The sequence below is a fragment of the Aspergillus japonicus genome (genome assembly GCF_003184785.1).
Source record: "Aspergillus japonicus CBS 114.51 unplaced genomic scaffold BO86scaffold_26, whole genome shotgun sequence".
Lineage (NCBI taxonomy): Eukaryota > Fungi > Ascomycota > Eurotiomycetes > Eurotiales > Aspergillaceae > Aspergillus > Aspergillus japonicus.
This window is the reverse complement of record NW_020291663.1, coordinates 390,282-407,989: the sequence shown is the minus strand read 5'-3', so window position 1 is coordinate 407,989 and position 17,708 is coordinate 390,282. Positions and strand designations below refer to the sequence as shown.

The window sequence follows — 17,708 nt, the reverse complement described above, 5'->3', positions numbered from 1 at the left end:
GCTGAGGGTGAGGTTTGATTGATTTGACGGTATCAGAAAGCAGGCGTTCGGGAATGTTTCTTGTCTTGTCTTGATTTGCTATACAGAATATACTAATAGGAGAGCGGAGATATGTAGTCTCCCTCCTCGGTGTTGGGGAGAGGTGTCTCGATATTTTTGCGTGCTAGCATATATCTATCTTACAGTACGGCAGCCATCGTACAAACTCCCCCAAATGCTACCTGATATGTACATACACATACAACCGCTATATATTTGGCTATCATGCCCCGTAACCTTGCACCAGAATCAAGGCATCACAACCCTAGCCTTCTTCACCTGCTCCCCCTTCTGCTCGCTGGCCCACTCCGCCGCCGGCGTCTCGCTTTCCACACTCACGCGGCGCTCCTGCGCCAGCTTCCGGACGCCATTGTTCAGCGCCTCCTTCTCCTCCGGCTCGGCATTACCACTGCCCGCCCACCGGATGCGGCAGTTCTCGTCCAGCAGGTAGACATATCCGACCTTGGAGTTCATCATGCCGATCGTCTCGCGCAATCGCTCGTCCACGCCCTTGGTCACCAGGAAGTACTTGTCGTGCTGCGCGCTGGGCAGGTTCCGGCGCATCGACCACATGAACATCTTGACGATCGCCCCCTTAAGCGGGTTCTGCTCGAGGTTGATGTCGACCTTCTGCACGATGCTCTTGTCCTTGGAACCCTCCACCGCCGCCGCGAACGCCTCGTACAGGCCCGGGTTCTTCTCCCGGTGCGTGAACGTCGAGGTCTGGTTCTCGGCCCACAGGCTCGAGAAGATGTTCACCACGGTGATGCGGCCCCGGAAGAGTGGGGTCGTGTCGCGCGGCTGCCGCTTTGAGGCCAGCGTGATGCCGCGCATGTTGGGGAAGTAGAGCGCCTTGTCGCGCTTGAAGAGCCGCGTGTTCGCCACGAAGCTCTTGCCTTCGTGGTGGCGCATGTTGTTCCATTCGCGGAAGTACGGCTTGGCGACTTGGTGGGCTCTGTGATGGTGGTGTTGTGTGGTTACTTATGTTTCTTCTGTGGTTTGTGTCTTTTTGGTGTGGGGAGGGGATGGAGGGGTGGAGTTAGGGTAATGGTTGTTGGGAGGGGGAGAAGAGGAAAGTGTATAGAAATGGACCCTGCGACGAGATGAGGTATCCGGGGAAAAGGCGACGTACAGTTGTTTCCGTCTTTCCAAGTGTCTCTCGTAGTTGACAAAGTCATCTCGTCGTTGCCCGAATGATCGATCGTCGACACCGGTGTTTTGTCCCTCACTTGGAGGCACGGGGGACCCGATGGGTCGGTCAAGAGGTGGAGGCACGAAGTCTTCGCCGGGTGTTGGGGTCGGAATCTTGGAGGCTGTTGGAGAGTAGACGGGTTTCGATGGGACTTTGGTTGAAGCTGGCGTGGGGGAGGGTTTGCTGCTGCTGCTGCTGTTGCTGCTGCTGGCATAGTACCGCAGCGTAGGTCTGTCAAGGTACGCAGTCGCCTTGCGCAATTGACAGCTGAGACAGCGACCATTTTGCAGGTCTGAGATAGACGACAGCAGCCGGTTAGGCTTCCACATTGTGATGAGTCTTTGGTCGAATGGAGAAGACGGTGCGGTGCAGCGATGCCTGTTGTAAGTCGTTGCTTGCTGGAGTACAAAACTGCCGTTCCGCACTCCGGAGACTCGGTCGGAATGAATGGGGCCCACCCAGAAGCCCTTCCCCGAGTTTAATTGATTTCCACGGGTCCCGTGACTTGGTGGCATTTTCGTGGTTCGGGTTACGCGTGACTGTCCTCGCCGGTCGTGTCATCCCTCGGTCATTCCTCTTTGGTCTCGGACTGACTCTATGTGAATTTCAAAGTGCTCTTGCTCGTTCTGAGCAGCTTGTTGTCGCCTGCTAGGCCGCAGTCACGCAGAAGACTATTACTCATGGCTCGACGGTCTCTGGCTCTGGGCGTCGGGACCTCAGCCACCATACCATGGCGTCCGCGGATGCGGCCAAAAAGGCCTTCTTTGAGGGCTTGGAGCGACTGGATTCTTTGTCCGAGGACGAGGGAGATCGAATGATCCTGAAATCTCATTCAAGCATCAGGAAAGCCTTAAAAGATGAGGGGCCTGCTGTCATGAAGTCTAGGTCTACGGTCACGAAAACTGAAGTCCGAGTGATCGCACCTTCCGCTACTGAAGCATGCACCAAGCGTGAGAAACGCCCTCGTTGCGTTGCTGCTGCTGCTGCGAGATCAGACGAGACTCTCTCAGAAGTGACTCTGCTGAGCACCTCAAGGATAGCGGGAGAGATGCCTCGCAACAAGAAAGCTGTGCCTGTCTCTAGCAAGGGAAAGCGGCAATGCTCGTCCAGGATCGTTCCGGAAGAGCTCCAGATCTTCAAAGGTCTTGTCTTCTGTAGGTCTTACTTCACTTTCGGTTACCGTCTTCGGGGTTGGAGCTTATTTCGTTTGTATCTTAGTCTTCTTTCCGGACAACGGTGCCTCAGCCCTTCGACGTCTGCGTATCCAGCGCGCGCAGGATTACGGTGCTTCTGCTGCAGAAACCTGGGGCGACCATGTCACTCACGTTATAGTGGATAAGGGACTCACCTTTCACGACGTCATCAAGCATCTACATGTCGAATCTTTCCCGGTAGGTGACGCAGACAACAGGCCTGGTGAGATCGTTATCTGTTAACACGGACACAGTCCACAGTCGCGCTCGTCGACGAAAGCTACCCTTCTGAGTGCGTCAAGTTTCGCACGGTATTGAACACAGCTCAGGTTCGGTTCCGCGTCAGCGGTACACCTGTCCCTGCAGGAGAGAAGGGCTCTTCGCCTGTGATCGAACCCTCGGATGGTGGATCCTTGTCGATCAAACCGAGCCGACGAGAGCAGCAGCAGCAACACGAGACACAATCGCACACGCATACTGAGCTGCACCGTCAGGCTACTGAAGGACAAACTACTGGGTGGCACGCTACCGAACAACAAACCTCTGAGCTGTATGCTGCGGAGCAGGTGGCCGAGTGCCCGAACGACCTATATACTGTGTCCGAACCTGTTCGAGAGCGGGATGCCTTGGATGATCTTATCGAAGAAGCAAAGGCTGTGAAAGATCTGGTAAGGGCCAACGAAGAAGCCTTCCTGGATTCTCACTCTAATCGATAGTAGCCGTTAGACTCTGAGGATGATCAAAGTACGGCTGAAACATCTGATGCCGAGGCCTCTGACTCGGGCGAATCACAGCCAAAGAAGAGGAAGATGAGCGCACGCAGGAGTGAGGCGCAATCTGACTGGCAGCAGAATTTTGTATGCATGCAGAAGCATGATTCGAAGGCCAATGCGGAAAATGCAAACAATCGGACCATTGCCGTCCTACAGCAAATGCTGGACTACTATGATCGATTAGGTGACCAATGGCGCACGCTCGCCTATCGCAAGGCGATCAGTGCCCTTCGGAAACAACCGAAGAAAATTGCCACCAGATCCCAGGCTTTGTCACTGCCAGGGATTGGCACACGTCTGGCCGACAAGATCGAAGAGATTGTGTTCACGAACCGCCTGCGTCGGCTGGAAAACGCCAACAGCACTCCTGAAGATCGGATACTCCAGGAGTTTCTAGGTGTCTATGGGGCTGGCGTCTCCCAAGCCTCGAGATGGCTTGCACAAGGCTACCGGTCGCTGGAAGACCTGAAAACTAGAGCGCCCCTTACGCAGAATCAACGGGTGGGCGTGGAGCATTATCATGATTTCGCCCAGCGTATTCCACGGAACGAGGTTGAAGTGCATGGAGAGATCGTGCGGGCGGCAGTGCGAAAGGCTGATCCAGAGATGCAGGTCATCATTGGGGGTTCCTATCGACGTGGTGCGTCCACTTCGGGCGACATTGACCTGATCATCACCAAGCCCTCCGCTACAATAGAGCAAATTCGGACCATCATGATTGAAGCCGTCGTCCCGGGCCTTTTCCAGGAAGACTTCCTACAGACCAGCCTGGCTGCCACCTCCCGTGTCGATGGATCCAAATGGCACGGGGCCTCGAAGCTTCCCAACGGTCGGCTTTGGCGACGGATCGACCTGCTTTTCGTGCCCGGATCTGAGATTGGGGCAGCTTTGATCTACTTCACTGGCAACGACATCTTCAACAGGAGCATGAGACTCCTGGCCAGCAAGAAGGGCATGCGGCTGAACCAACGGGGGCTTTACGCCGACGTGCTACGCGGACCTCAGCGAGTGAAATTGACCACAGGCCGGCTGGTCGAAGGACGCGATGAGCGGCGAATCTTCGAGATTCTGGGAGTGCCTTGGCGGCCTCCCGAGCATCGCATCTGCTGAAGTGCCCAAAATATAATCTTTTTTTTGGTTTGCCTCAAGAGACACGTAGAGACGAGACGGGAGCCGGGGTGACAGATAACAACGGAGCTGCCAGTGGGGATCCATTGGTGATGCATTTGCTTTTTTGTCATCCCAGACCGACTTCTCTCCGTGCGTCAGAACTTTTCGCTGTACTGTATGTACTTGACATACATACACGGCAACAGCAGCGAGGAGGCCCGAAATTCCCGCAGTGGATATGGAAGTGGACGGCCGGGATGGAGGTAGACGATTCTCTTTTTGGAAAACCTTGTTGTCTTTTTTTGTGTTTTATTTTTTGTTTATTTTTTTTTGGCGATGAATTGTATTTACGTTGAAGTTGGGATTGCCACCATTAACAATGAATACATTATGTGTATATTCCTGTTTGTGTAGTTACAAATAGTTAGTTTATACTTTGTTGTCCCTCCGAAGTTTGAATCGGAGCCGAGACCGAAGAAAAGGCGGTCACAGGAATCCCCTAGAGTCCATAGTTGAGAGTGAGAGTGAGGAGAGCAGCCACCGAGTAGAGAAGCGGAGAGGAAAGAAGGCAGTCAGTTAGGGAGCCTGGAGGAGAGGTTGTGTCTGGGTGTGGAAGGTGGACCAGCCAATTAGCCAGCAATGGTCGCACAGAAAGAAAGGGTTTCTTAGCGAAGTGGTTGTTGATGACGAACAGACCCAAGAGGAGCAAGAGAGTCAAGCAAGTCGACTTTCTTTTTTTCGTTTTATCACCAAACTCATCAAGGATCAAGACCCAGCTTCCCACATCTGAATCTGATTCCTCGCAGTGTGCATTCACCGAGTTCATCACCGCCTTTCATGCGGTGAAGCGCATCCAAACCGAAACCCGACCAACCCGTGACTTTGGAGGGCGGCCAGTGACAGACCGCCCGTGTAAAAGTCGGTGTTTTGCCGCGACTCGTAACATTATTCCCTTTCATCCCACTCCCTCCTCTTCGCCCCTACACCATTCCTCACCCTCATTGTCATCTGCTACCCCTCTGCAATTGCTGTCATTGCATTGCCACTGCTTTGCGCCTCTGCAGCGACCACTTTCATCTCTGTTGACCCGCTGAAACGTGATTTCAAGCGGTCAAGAGCCGGTGGTGGGTTCTGCCGGTCGGGATTGTGGCCAACTGCTATTTTGCCATCCGCTCGCCTTCTCCCACCCCTCGTCCGCTTTCCCCTGTGTGCGTCACTTTGGCTCTGACCCCATTTACTGCCGGTCTTTCACAAATCTATTCGAGGAAATTCAAAAACAACGGTGATCAACTTCCCCCACTCCCCCCCAAAACAGGGTCTGTGACTCGAGACTGTACTCGACACCTTGGACCCCTTGGACCCTTGGATTCACAGTCCTGGTGTCTCTTCTGCCACCCACGCCTTTCGCAATGGGCAGAAAACCGAATCAGTTGATCCTCGAGTTCTTCATTCGCGGCCAGAAGCTCGAGGACGCCAGCAATCGCTACCAGCACACTTGCAAAGCTTGCGGCGAGAAATTTCCCAAAGGGCGCATCGACAGTCTGACCAACCATCTCGTCAAGAAGTGTCAAGCCATTCCCCTGCGCGATCGTCAACGCGTCTTGTTGCGACTACACGAACTTCCCGATCTTGCCGACGGTGACCCAAACAAAGACGGAACGGGTCCGAACAAAGGCAAGTCCGGGGATCTGCCCTTTGCAGCAGCTCGTCAGAACTTTGACGGGCTTAACGTGTTGGCCGAGGCCTCGAGACAGGTGGGCGCCTCCGACTCAACCAAACGGGGCGGGCCCGCGTACACTCAGTCGTTGACGGTTGGAGGCAAGACGGTCGTCGTGGATCCTGCCCTCGAGGCCGAAGGCTTCCAGGGCAATCCGACCCAGCCAGAGGCAGTGGAGGAGGATGCGAAGCCACCTGGTAAGCACTTTGTTTTTCGATTTTATTTCTTCATGTGTGCATCGAATTCAGTAACACTACTGCTGGGACCGTCATTCACTAATACTGTCTTCGCCGCTCAGGTACCCCTCAACAAGCTGCTTCCAGCGCCTCGTCTCTACCTTCCCTCCCTGGTAGCTCCCCAGCTGAACCACAACCATCCGCATCCCCTGCAATGGCGGAAGCGTCTCTTGCCACTGACTCGGCTGCCAACGCGCGTCAGTCACAATTATCCATGATCGCCGCTTCAGCGAGTGAGATGGTCCCACATGGACTACCGATGGACCAGGACCCCAGTGTCGGACTTGGTGATGGACTGGCTAAGATGAGTCCCCCATGGAACCAGCAGCTATCCACCCAGGAACAGCTCCTTTTCGACAGCCTTCATGAACACGATCCTACCTTGACTGCTGCTACCCAGCGCGCCGCATCTTTTCCCCGTCCGATTGCGATGAACCCGAACTCGCAAGCTAAAGGTTTTGTGAACGAGTTTGGGAACTCAACTAAGCCTACCAAACCGAAAGTGCGCGGTCGGTTCTCCGCTGCACGACGCCGAGAGGTTCAGGAGGTCAGAAAGCGGGGTGCTTGCATTCGCTGTCGTATGCTGAAGAAGCCGGTATGTGTTGATTTGTCTATTTGATCAGCGTGCGACTAACAAATCTATGCCTAGTGCTCCGGAGACAGTCCTTGCACCACGTGTGCCAGCGTTGAGAGCGCCCGCCTGTGGAAGCACCCATGCATTCGTACTCGAATTGCGGAAGAATTCGAGCTTTACAACGCAAGTATGTTTTCTGTGATCCCGTCATGCCTGATCGGAGCTAACTGTCGAAGATCTGCACGCTACGCTGGCATATCACGATGTGAGCAGCATCCGCAACCAGGTCAAGTTCGAACATTACGCTGGTCGTATTGAGGTTACTCACTTTGAGGAGAGCTTGGTCTATGTCACATTTAGCGGACTCCAGGGTCACAAGCCTTCTGCCTCACCACTTGATCCCCAGCTACAGGGCCTGGCCGACGAGCCACAATTCCAGGGACCTCTTTCGGAGCTCTATTTGCTGGATAGCGATACCGATGATTTGCCGGGAAAGGTTGAGATGTACATCAAGAAAACCGCCCCATTCTTCTATGAGCGTGAGACTTCCGAGTTCATGCGGCCCACTTTGATGCTTGCTGCGGAGCTAAGTCAGCAGAAGAAGGTAAATTTCGACTCAATACTGGACCCAGGAGCTGCGCCGCTAACAGGTGTAGGATCTGTTGTTGGAACGTGTGTTGGAGTTGTGGATCGCCACTCACATTCTGGTGGATTCGGAACTGCAGTGGAAGACGTACTGCAACCCAACTCTTCCGCCTACCTCGGTGCACTCTCTCGCACAGCCCTCGGACGACGGTCGTACACCTATCGACGAGGTGACCAACACCGAGTCGTATGCTCTGCTGTGCAGCCAGTTGCGTGCCGCGACCGAGAAACGTGCGTCTCAGCTGAGCAAGTCGGTGATGAACGATTTAGAGCGGCGACTGCTGCAGCGCCAGCAGAGTGGCTGGTTTGAAACCTTCCTGGTTGCGATCATCTTGTTGAATTGTGTTGAGAGGACCTGCTGGCTGTTCCGCTCATGGGACGACGAGAACTTCGTTCAACGTGTAAGTTGTGGACGCCTTGAAATGCGCGCAGGCGTGCTAATGTTTCCGCAGTGGCCTCTGGACAAGCGCCCTCCATACTATGCCAGCCAGGGTGATCGGTTCTCGGATATCCTACACATGCTGTTGAAGATGCGCAGCTTACCGCCCAAGGCAACTCCGCGCCCCGATACCGGAATTCTCAAGGCGGTGGACGGTAGCGACGAGAACGCCGTGCGCTGGTTCGACTCTATCAAGATTACCTGTAAGATTTCTTTCCCTTTGTGCACAAACACATTCTCATGGCATCATTAGCTCTTTTCCTCGAACAACGTCAAGCCACCGTTTTCGACCCGGCCGACTCTCGTTCCCTCGACCTGCGCTACGGCGCCAAACTCCTTCCTCCATCCAACGTCTACACCTAATCCTGTTCCCTCGTCTATCTTACCTACCCCCCCCTAGCTAGCTAGTTGAAACAATCGTGTGCCATCACCATCACAATTACTATGGAGAGAGAGAGAGAGAGAGAGAGAGAGAGTAGGAAGAATGACGCCCAAACAAACAAATCAGAAAAAAAGAACCTGCGCAACGACCCTGATGATGAGAAATCCGAACCGAATCCCATAATTTTTCTTTCCTATGTACTTGCTACTACCACTACTATTCTACCACACGTTAAGCGGGTTTACTTTCTTTTTTGCTCCAATTTCCTTTCCATTCTCCTTTCGGTGTTCCATCTGTGTGTGTGTTGTCGGAGTCTGTTCCAAAATTCTCTTGACTGTTCATCCGTCATTGTTATTGTAGTAAGGGTGGCTTTTTTTATATCCAATGGAATTCAAGGAGAAACGTTATTAGGGTGGGAAAGGGAGGGGAGGGGGGAGGAGTCTTGAGTCTTGAGTCTTGAGTCTTGAGTGCTTTTGAGGGGGTTCAAGGCGTGGGAGGATTAGTGTCACGGTGTCTCCTACTTTTACTCTTAGTCTTTTCCTTTCCCTGTCTGATGAGGATTTTTTACTAGGCGAATGTTGTTGGAAGGTCGGGGTGGGTTTGTTAATGGATCTGAATACCGAACCTAAATCAATCATGATTTCTTCTTTTTTTTGGTGTATGGGTTTCTTTATGTTGTCTTGATGAACGATTGGATTATATATTGTACATGTGTTGGGGATGTATGGGTTTCGAGTGATGGATATAACTTAGTTTTGCTTTTGCACTTTTATACATACATGCAGGCAGAGAGAGGGTCGGGAATGTCGTCTCCCGATGTCTTCTTCACTTCTTCGTATCCGGATCCTTATCTGTGTTTTGTTTTTCCCTTGTTGGAGACAGCAGGGACGGCTGGGGTAATCGAGGGAAATGGTCGGGATGGTTTTTTCTCTTGGGGGGGGGGATCAGGTGCTCCTGGATGAGAAGGAGTGTTAGAGCTGTCTCTGGACTTGCGCGGCTCCTTTGCTTTTCCATTTTCCAATGTCCTCGCCGGCGAGTCATCTCCGTCCAGGAATCCAAGATCCTGGATATCAATATCCAAGCCAAAGAGAAAGGGAGAGGCAGATATTATATCATATTCCCCTAGCAGTTTCTGGACCTTGCACCCCCCTGCCTCTTTCACATCTGCCTCAGAAGCAAGCACCCCCCCGAGTTGGCGCACGGTAACAGCCCCGTAAGCACCATGTCCGAATCCACCGGGCCTCCTGTCAGGGACGGTGTTTGTTCCACGGGAAGGCGTGGAATGGTTAGGTAGTTCAAGTAACTGGAGATTTGGAAGCTTCGGTTCCAGAACAGAACAGAACTACTAGGTGGGGCGAATTCCTGGCTCTGAGTATCGTTGATGTTGAGTTCCCAGCGCATGTGCCGAGCTTGAGGAAGGGGTAGGCTCTGGCGCTGTTCAATTTTTTGTTGTTTATTGTTTGTTGTTTCTTTAGGTAAGGGATTATGGAGGCTGCTGTACGCTGTATTGCAGCTGGATGGAGGGTGGTTTCTTGCGTGTGGGGTCGGTGAGAAATATTTTAGGGCTAGCTCGTTGGTCCGTTTGATGCCACTTTGTAGTTTGGTTTGTTTCTGTGCGTGAGTTCAGCTTTGAGGTTGGTATGGGGCGAGGAGCTTGGTTTGAATCTCGGGTTGGTTGTTGAGATGTCTGGTACCTTGATTATTGCTGGGATTGGAAGTATGATGCTTTGCGGGGGGAGGGGGAAGGTGTTCGACGCTGGTGCTGTTCCTGGGAGGATGCGGTTCGTGTATGGTACACCTTTTGGGTGAATAGGCGATTTTGACGGTTATGAATGAAGTACATGTGTGTGAAGACCGTAGAATATCGTTTGATTATCAGACGAGGTGGTGATCAAACAAGAGACATGCCGAGTCGAGTACATCTGCATCCACCCGAGCGAGTATGAGCCAACCCCTCCGTACATGAAGTTCCGCTAACGAACACCGATACATCGCTCCATCCCCTACTCTCGCAAGGGAATCAGCGAGAAGACCGGACGCTCAATGACCTCGCCATCAGGGTCACGGTGGCGCCGGGTCCGCAGGTACCTCGGACAGATCCGGATGTCGATGTTCGTGACGGCCGGGTGGAAGCGGACGCTTTTGTGTGTCTTTGTCCGTGTTGACAGCAATGCAGGAGGTGGACAAGCGGCGTGCATGGATCGGGGACCCGAGACTTTTGGGCGGTGTTGGCTGTGGTTGTAGATCGGAGAAGAGATGTCGTTCACGAAGAGGTTCTTCCAGGTGCTGAAACGAGTGAGTCGGTCGAGCTCGAGGGGGGTCAGGGTCTCGAGGTTTACACTGGGTGGAGAAGAATCTGCCTCCAGCATTAGGCGATGAATGCCGCGCTTCGAAGAGGGCTGGGGCTTGAAGAGGCAGGATTGCAGGGGATTGATGGCGATGCTAGTGCTGTTTGAGGCAGGGGCAGGGGGTGCGGGTTCGCTGGGTTTCTTCCCGGCCGGAATCGCAATATTGAAATGAGGAGGCGTTGGGGTAGATTGGGTGGCTGTGCGAGGGAGACTGGGGTGGGAGATGGAGGTTTGAGCTCTCTTCTTCGGGACAATGGCTCTGGGGATGAGAGTGGTGTATTCCTCGCGTGCAGCATGTTGCTGTTGTTCGATGTATCTCTCGAGCTCTTCGAGTACTTCGTCGAAGGGGGAGGCGGGCTCATGTGTGAGGTTGTAGGGGAGAGGAGCGTCGTCGATTTTTGGGTCTGTAGGCCAGATCTGCGAGAGCTTCGCGTCAATGGTCCCGGTCAGGAAGTCATCTGTGTCGATAGTGGAAAAGCTGGAGGTAGAGCTAGGGCAGGAGGTTGTCGGACTGTAGGGGAGAAAAGTGAGTTCGGTTTCATCGTCAAACTCCGAGTATGAGTCTGAAAGATACTCGTCAAGAATAACATCCAGAACGCTGCCTGGCTGAGGGTCGAAGGGATTAGGGTTAGAGGAGTCAGCCGCTGGCTTGCAATCGTTAACCAACGTAGAAGATGAGGTTGAGCATGCAGTCTCAGATGGATGAGAGGACGGAAAGTCGGGTGAGCACGATGTATCGGAGCGGTAGTCGTCGAGTATATCATCCAGAGAGTCCCAGTCAGAATGTTCAATGCCGGAAACAAAGTCAGGGGGAAAGGGAGCATCGTCGTTTGGTGCCTCAAACCCGAAGGTAGACAGTTCCTCCTCTTTGATGGATTCAGCCTTGTTGATGACGAAAGTGGAAGTCCAACGGTCGATACTCTCGTCTGCTAAGGCATCTGAGGCCCTAAGCGAGGTAGCATATTCACAGAGCTCATCAGACGAAGTCATAGTCTCGCATGTGACGGCAGTCAGCTCCTTCTCCGTCTTTTCCGTCTTCTCCTCCTCCTCCTTCTCCTCCTCTTCCGTCAAAATAACCCCAACATCGAAACCCTGCTCAACCCCCTTCCGAAGACCCCTAACAAAAGGCACCAAAACCCACTGAAAACAGAGTATTAAACCATAAACAATCTTCTTAACGCCAAATGACCCACCCACAGGAGGTCTGGGGGTGGCGTCCACGCCAACGTCTTCTTCCTCTTGGTCTTCATTCTCATCACGCCCATAACCACCATGCACGGCCATATCACCCTGGACTCCATACCACATATGCGGGAACAGAGGATAAGGCCCCAGCCGAGCCTCCAGATCATCTGCAGTGGGTGTCTCGACGACGACCCTGTTGTTTGTTGCGAAGTAACCGTTATCGGGCATCTGACTGGCGAGGTAAGTGCCGCTGAAAGGTAGTTAGCAGTAGTGTATCTTGTGGTTTGTGGGCAACTTCGTGGTGACGGAAAGAGCGGGGGTGATGATGTACCATGCTGCTAGGACGATTCCCGCGCGCATTTGGTCGGTGATGACGCCTAGATGTTCTAGGGTGAAGTATAGCATGATGCTGGTGAGTGGGATGAGGAGGTCGATATTCGAGGGGTGTGGGTCGGGGGATGCGAGGTGGGACTCGTCGGTGATGTTGAATGACATCTTGGTTTTGGGTAGCTTCGCAGGAGAGATGAGTGTGTGGTTAGTGGTTTGGTGTTGAGCTGCTGGAGGAGGAGGAGGGGGCTTACTTTGTAGATGGTGAGTTCTGATATTGGATGATGAGGTTTTGACTGGATGGCAGTCAGATACTGTAAGTTGTTCGTGTTCAGGGATAAGCTCGCGGGAGGTCTTGTTAAGTAGAATGAGATGGAGAATTTCATCGGATGAAAGTGGTTTGTAGGAGGATACGTACTCTGGAGATGTAGGTAAGCAGGTTGAAGACTGAGTCTCTTGGGAATCAAGGAGGAACAAGAGAGGAGAGAAGAAGAGGTCGAGAAAGAATCTCGTGGGATGATATAGCCATGGTAGGCGTGGGCCAGTGAATATAACAAATATGGTAACCCAGGGTAGACATCCTCATTCACTGACTTGGAGGTTAAGGCGGTGGATGACTGTAGATAGCCATTGAATGTCCACCACTCGGCACGAGACCGTCTGAGACAGGAAGGAATGCTTCCTCACATCGTATCTCGAGTTCTCGTCTGATTTGTATGAACAGCCAGGCATGGGTCAAGAGAAAGTTCGTCTCGGTTGATTTGGCGACGATATGATAGACATATGGGACAACTAGCCCAAATAGAGAAACAAAACTATGTACATAGAAACAGACATTGTGGACCAGCTGATTCCTCCCAAAGCGCAATCAACCCCAGGCCCTAATTTCAAGGCAAACAGGGTATACGAACCGGAGTAGAGATCAGTCACCATCTCCACCACAACGCAAGAAAAGGTACAATACTACAAATGCCGAACCCTCGACACAAAAGCAAAGCAAGTCCACCAAACCACTCCATCAACAACCAAACAAGCAACAGAGCCAACCATCATACCATCAAATTATACACATATTAGTATAGTATAGCATAACACATAGACGCCCATTGAAAACATAATCAACAGCAATCCCCTCCCAGACTCCCAACCTACAATATCGACCCCATCGAGTCCGCATGCTGCGCCGACGCCGTCTGCTCCAACACAACAGCATAATACTTCCCTTCCTCCGAGGTATCATGGTACGGCCCCGCAGCCACAATAGCCCTAATCTCGACGGTCAGCGAGCCCCATACCTAGACCACGAGCATGCAGACTAGAAGCCTCAGAAGTTTTGATCACACTCACCATCCCTTATACTTAGGCTGATTGAAGATCTCCGTGAACGCCTTCAGGATCCGCAGCGGCAACTCCAGGATGGAGGGGAGGTCCGGTCCATCACCGCAGATGGGGAGGCCCAGTTTGTTCACGGGCAAGTACACGACCTCGGCCGTCTGGGGGTGGCGCGCCTCTTGGAAGATGAGCAGGCGGCGGGATGGGGGTGGTGGCGGAGACATAATATAAGGAAGGTATTGAGGAATGAGGCTTCTTCTTTCGAGTCGGAAGGTATGATATGAACTTCTGTAGAAAAGGAGCTCCCGTGAGGGTGAGAATCTCGTCCTCGAAAGTATGGAGACAACTTGTCTTGGCGGGGGGACCAACCCGACCCTCTTATCGCCGTTGCACAAGCTCGACACAAGAAAAAAAAATTCTCCGTCTTTGCGCTTGCTTCAATTGCGCTCGATGAGATGAAAATAGCGATGCGCGCGAGCAATTGAACGAATGCTTTCTGTCCCTATATAGAGAAGGAATGTAGTCCCTCGTCGAGTCAAGCCTGCCTTCGTTGCTCCACTTAGGTCTGAGAGTTGTTGTATCTGTGGCTGAATGTCAGACGGAATTATGCGATTCGAGATGCGGGGCAAAGGACGCATCAGAAATTGGGGAGAATAAGGACCGACCAGCACACAGAGTCCAGCTCGGTTCAGGATCACTCAATGAATGTCAAGGACTCGAAGAGTAACTCAAAAGGGGTGATGATGACAATGGCAGTGGCCCTCATTGCCATAATGGGATTATTTACTTTCACGGTTGAATGTTGAATGTGGCTGCTACGCGTGGCGCGTCGGAGATCAAAGCATGACGAAAGCACGTGCACGGTTTAGGGTGGGGTCAACGGCACTTGGTATACAACGCTTGTCACCCTATCTCACGACCTGTTTGCTTTTGAGTAACTACTATCTGCGACTATAGTATACAAGAACAGAATCTGCACTGGCTAAATCGAAATATCGAATATCAGGGTATCATATCCAAGGCTTTCACCTGGATTGCTATAACAGCAAAACGCAAAAAACAACCGCACTGTCCACCAAGCCCCCACATAAATTCCAGAATTGATTTGTTTACTCTTTTATACCTAATTTAGGTGTCCAATTCTCCGTCCAGCACTCGCCGAGCGGCGTCTAGTCGTCGTCTCAACAGCCGCACCTGTTTCGGGTCCGGCTGCGCAGAGGTTGTGATGGTCTGAAGGTCCGTACAAACGTCCCCTAAGCTTTGGAATAGCTGCTCCAAAAGTTTCGTGTCATCGTCATTCAGTCCCATGTTTCCATTGGCTGATGCACTTAGATGAGCGCTGGACGCTGCGCGCACTGTTGACACAAGAGACGATGCAAGGGACGTTGGGGTCGCGGCTCCTGTCATTGCCATGTCGGATCGTGGTGAGACGGTGGGGGCTTTGAGGGATAATGCGCTGTTTACTCGTCGACTGGGCTGTCGGCGAAGAGTGTGAGGGTTTCCTCCGGTTTCCAAATCAGCTCCTTTCGAGCTGTCGATGCCAGTCGTATGGCGACCTTTCAATTCTAGACCAGAAATTAGCACAAGCCCGAACTGTGACTGAAGCATAGAAACCTACCATCATTGAACTTCCGATCCCAGTAGAGAACACTCTCCAGTCCATCGTGATTGCCCTCTATGGCGGTCTCAAACGTCGCAACGGAGGAAAGTGATGTTGCACTGTTGGCCCGGGAGTGACGAACGGAGCGGTGGTCGGTTGGCCGCGTGGTTTCAACCGAACTGGTCGACACATTGCTCTCACGGCGCATGCGAGCTTGACTATAGTTGCCTAAGGCACTATGCAGAATGAAGTGCTCGTAGTCAAAAGCATCCTCTCGCTCCTCGTGAGGTTTATCCTGGAAGCTCTGTGGTACGGGAGGGAAAGCTTCCAACGTATCATCCAAATTATTATCCACGGACTCTTGATCGATGTCAGATGTCAAAAAGCCGCTCTCATCATAGTCACCCTCTTGCGCATCCTCATAAAGACTCTCGTTCACTGATTGCGCGTCATCGAATTCGTAGGCATCATCTTCTTGATGGTGCGTCTTCCCCGGGGATGATTGCTCTACGGCTTGTCTGTGTGTTTCGGCCTGTTGAGTCATCGCGTCAGGCTCGTATCTAGCGGAGCCAGATTCGTCGCTGAACTGATTCTCTGCGGAGTGAGCCGGTGACTGACCCTGACCAGCGCTAGGCCTAAGGTTGCCCTGGCGGCCTCTCAATTCCAAAGCATTGGGGTACCATTGGTCAGCGGCATTTAAGGGACTCGGGGTCCGCAGGCTCTGCATGCTACGACGGCGCAAATTATCCTCCTGGGTTTTGACCTTCAGACTGGAAATTTTGATGTGAAGGCCCTTCATCTGATTGTGCAGGTCGCGAACTTGCATTTGCGACTGGGAACGAGATGGCGGGTCCTGCGCGGGAAAGGCTCCGTTAGACCCCTCCGTGCTCGAGATGAGATTTCCCGTCTCCTCCTCGGTGGATATGCCTAAGCCCTTGGGTGACTCGGAGGAGGCTCGCTCCTGCACCATGGTTGGTGAGCGGGCTGATGGCCTCTGCATGGACGAGATAGAAGCCCGGTGGGTCAGATACGACCGCGTGGGGTCGTAACGGAAAGTCCGCTCATCACTGCGATACTTGGATGCACTGGTTGAGCCCAAGGCACTGAGCGACCGAGATAGACTGGTGTCGGATGTGGGAAGACCTGAGTGCGCCGCTGATGGTAATTTGGTCTCACTGTAGACGCGCGAATGGCGGTTGCCCGTCGCATCTTGGGATGAGGTATATGTTGTGCGCAGACGATGATTTGAGGCCCGACGGTCCGCGCGAGAAATCGACTGATACAGGCCGCCGACGGGTTGGCCCAGACCCAGATGCGACTGCCCCACAGGCGGCGTTGGCGAAGTGGGAAGCGACGGAGACACTCGCACCGACGTGCGAGCCCGATTCAGGTTCCCTTCCATAAGCTACAGCAATTATTAGCGACTGCTTTCATCATTAAGCCACAATCTTCTCTCCCTCAGACATACCGTCAGGCGCTTCTTCGCGTTCTCGAGAATCCTTTCCGCCTCGGTACTCAGTACGGCCGATGACAGCTCCACTCCCGACCCATCCTCCTGCGTACTTTGTACTATGCTTGGAGTTTTATCATTGCCATTGACAGCATCTGTGCCACCGTCCTCCAGCTGGTGCTGGTAGTCCTTGGCGCCGCGACCGTCCTGGTGGCCTTTCGTCCCGTCCCAAGACGAGTCACTAGCAGCACTAGCTGTCGAGCTAGACGAGCCGCTCCACGTTCCCGTCTCCCTAGTCTCTAACTCGCCCGTCTCGCGTTGCGAAACGGGAGAACCTCCCGCCCGTCCTGTTTGCGAAACGATTTGAGATGCACCCGAGAACCCAGGAAAGTGCGCATAAGATGACGAAGAGTCTTCCTCTCCAATATCCGACAGGCGACGAGCATCATAGCCCTCTTGCAGCCATGTATGCCGTGGGTATAATTTGCTCTGAGGGCGATTGCCATAAGACAGAGCAACGCCCGATTGCGCGATCCCCTGAGTCTGGTCCGTATTGTCATCGAGAGCGGGACGCCTTGCGTAGAACGCCTGCAAGTTGGATAGTGAAGGTAGGTTGAACGGAGGCGACGGAGTGGAAGATTCGCGCTCGTTGGAGTCAAACGGTAGGATCATGTCGGGGTTGGATAACGTCGGCGACGGAGGTATGGGCGGGAGATGTTGACGAGAAGGGTGACCAGCGTCCTCCCCGGGGGACGAGGTGACCATCATGCTTTATGCCTGCCTGGCTGACTGTTCGGGTCAATTGAGGCAATCAATACTTTGGTACACGACAGGAACTATTCCGCTCAGGCCCAAGCCATCTGCAACCAGGGAAGGGGGGTGTTGTGCGAGTTTGGTTGCACTGTCGACGGCCCGGGAGGTGCAGATAGAGTTGGGAAATGAAGGGATCGGAGTGTACGTCCTGCGAAAGACGCTGTTGCTGGGGAGGGGAATTGAACGATGCAGTCGCAGATGAGATCTGAGACAAGGCAGGCGCAAGCTTCTCCGCGAATCAGATGAGCGCGGGGGGATATTATATCGCAAAAGCAAAATAAAAAGAAATAATTAGATATTAAGAATTAGTATTAGCCATAGTAGGTGACGGGAGCACCAGCGACGCGACAGGG

At 53.0% G+C, this 17,708-nt stretch overlaps 6 protein-coding genes across 6 annotated transcripts; 2 read left to right on the top strand and 4 right to left on the bottom strand.

Annotated features, from left to right (window-relative positions):
* Nucleotides 1–132: 132 nt before the first annotated feature.
* On the bottom strand, nucleotides 133–1,661 carry BO86DRAFT_389533 (mitochondrial ATPase complex subunit ATP10). The gene is made up of 2 exons (XM_025672155.1): nucleotides 1,172–1,661; nucleotides 133–994 (listed from the first exon to the last, which is right to left on the bottom strand). The coding sequence occupies exons 1-2, from the start codon at nucleotides 1,558–1,560 to the stop codon at nucleotides 289–291; spliced, it is 1,095 nt and encodes a 364-aa protein (XP_025527456.1). The 5' UTR covers nucleotides 1,561–1,661; the 3' UTR covers nucleotides 133–288.
* Nucleotides 1,662–2,279: 618 nt separating this feature from the next.
* BO86DRAFT_456499 (DNA-directed DNA polymerase IV) lies at nucleotides 2,280–4,676 on the top strand (the record flags this gene model as incomplete). The annotated part of the gene is made up of 4 exons (XM_025677169.1): nucleotides 2,280–2,385; nucleotides 2,450–2,622; nucleotides 2,679–3,092; nucleotides 3,144–4,676. The coding sequence occupies 4 exons, from the start codon at nucleotides 2,280–2,282 to the stop codon at nucleotides 4,305–4,307; spliced, it is 1,857 nt and encodes a 618-aa protein (XP_025527455.1). The 3' UTR covers nucleotides 4,308–4,676.
* Nucleotides 4,677–5,559: 883 nt separating this feature from the next.
* BO86DRAFT_99729 (uncharacterized protein) lies at nucleotides 5,560–8,388 on the top strand. Its single transcript, XM_025677855.1, has 7 exons — nucleotides 5,560–6,221; nucleotides 6,323–6,855; nucleotides 6,910–7,021; nucleotides 7,071–7,438; nucleotides 7,491–7,880; nucleotides 7,932–8,121; nucleotides 8,172–8,388. Exons 1-7 carry the CDS (start codon nucleotides 5,717–5,719, stop codon nucleotides 8,279–8,281), a joined length of 2,208 nt encoding a protein of 735 aa, XP_025527454.1. The 5' UTR covers nucleotides 5,560–5,716; the 3' UTR covers nucleotides 8,282–8,388.
* Nucleotides 8,389–10,303: 1,915 nt separating this feature from the next.
* On the bottom strand, nucleotides 10,304–12,328 carry BO86DRAFT_399967 (uncharacterized protein; the record flags this gene model as incomplete). Its single annotated transcript, XM_025673674.1, has 2 exons — nucleotides 10,304–12,083; nucleotides 12,165–12,328. 2 exons carry the CDS (start codon nucleotides 12,326–12,328, stop codon nucleotides 10,304–10,306), a joined length of 1,944 nt encoding a protein of 647 aa, XP_025527453.1.
* Nucleotides 12,329–13,308: 980 nt separating this feature from the next.
* Nucleotides 13,309–13,716, bottom strand: BO86DRAFT_399966 (uncharacterized protein; the record flags this gene model as incomplete). Its single annotated transcript, XM_025673673.1, has 2 exons — nucleotides 13,309–13,426; nucleotides 13,508–13,716. 2 exons carry the CDS (start codon nucleotides 13,714–13,716, stop codon nucleotides 13,309–13,311), a joined length of 327 nt encoding a protein of 108 aa, XP_025527452.1.
* A 904-nt stretch (nucleotides 13,717–14,620) lies between these two features.
* BO86DRAFT_379623 (uncharacterized protein) lies at nucleotides 14,621–17,310 on the bottom strand (the record flags this gene model as incomplete). Its single annotated transcript, XM_025670685.1, has 3 exons — nucleotides 14,621–15,057; nucleotides 15,111–16,497; nucleotides 16,561–17,310. 3 exons carry the CDS (start codon nucleotides 17,308–17,310, stop codon nucleotides 14,621–14,623), a joined length of 2,574 nt encoding a protein of 857 aa, XP_025527451.1.
* Between the last annotated feature and the right edge of the window lie 398 nt (nucleotides 17,311–17,708).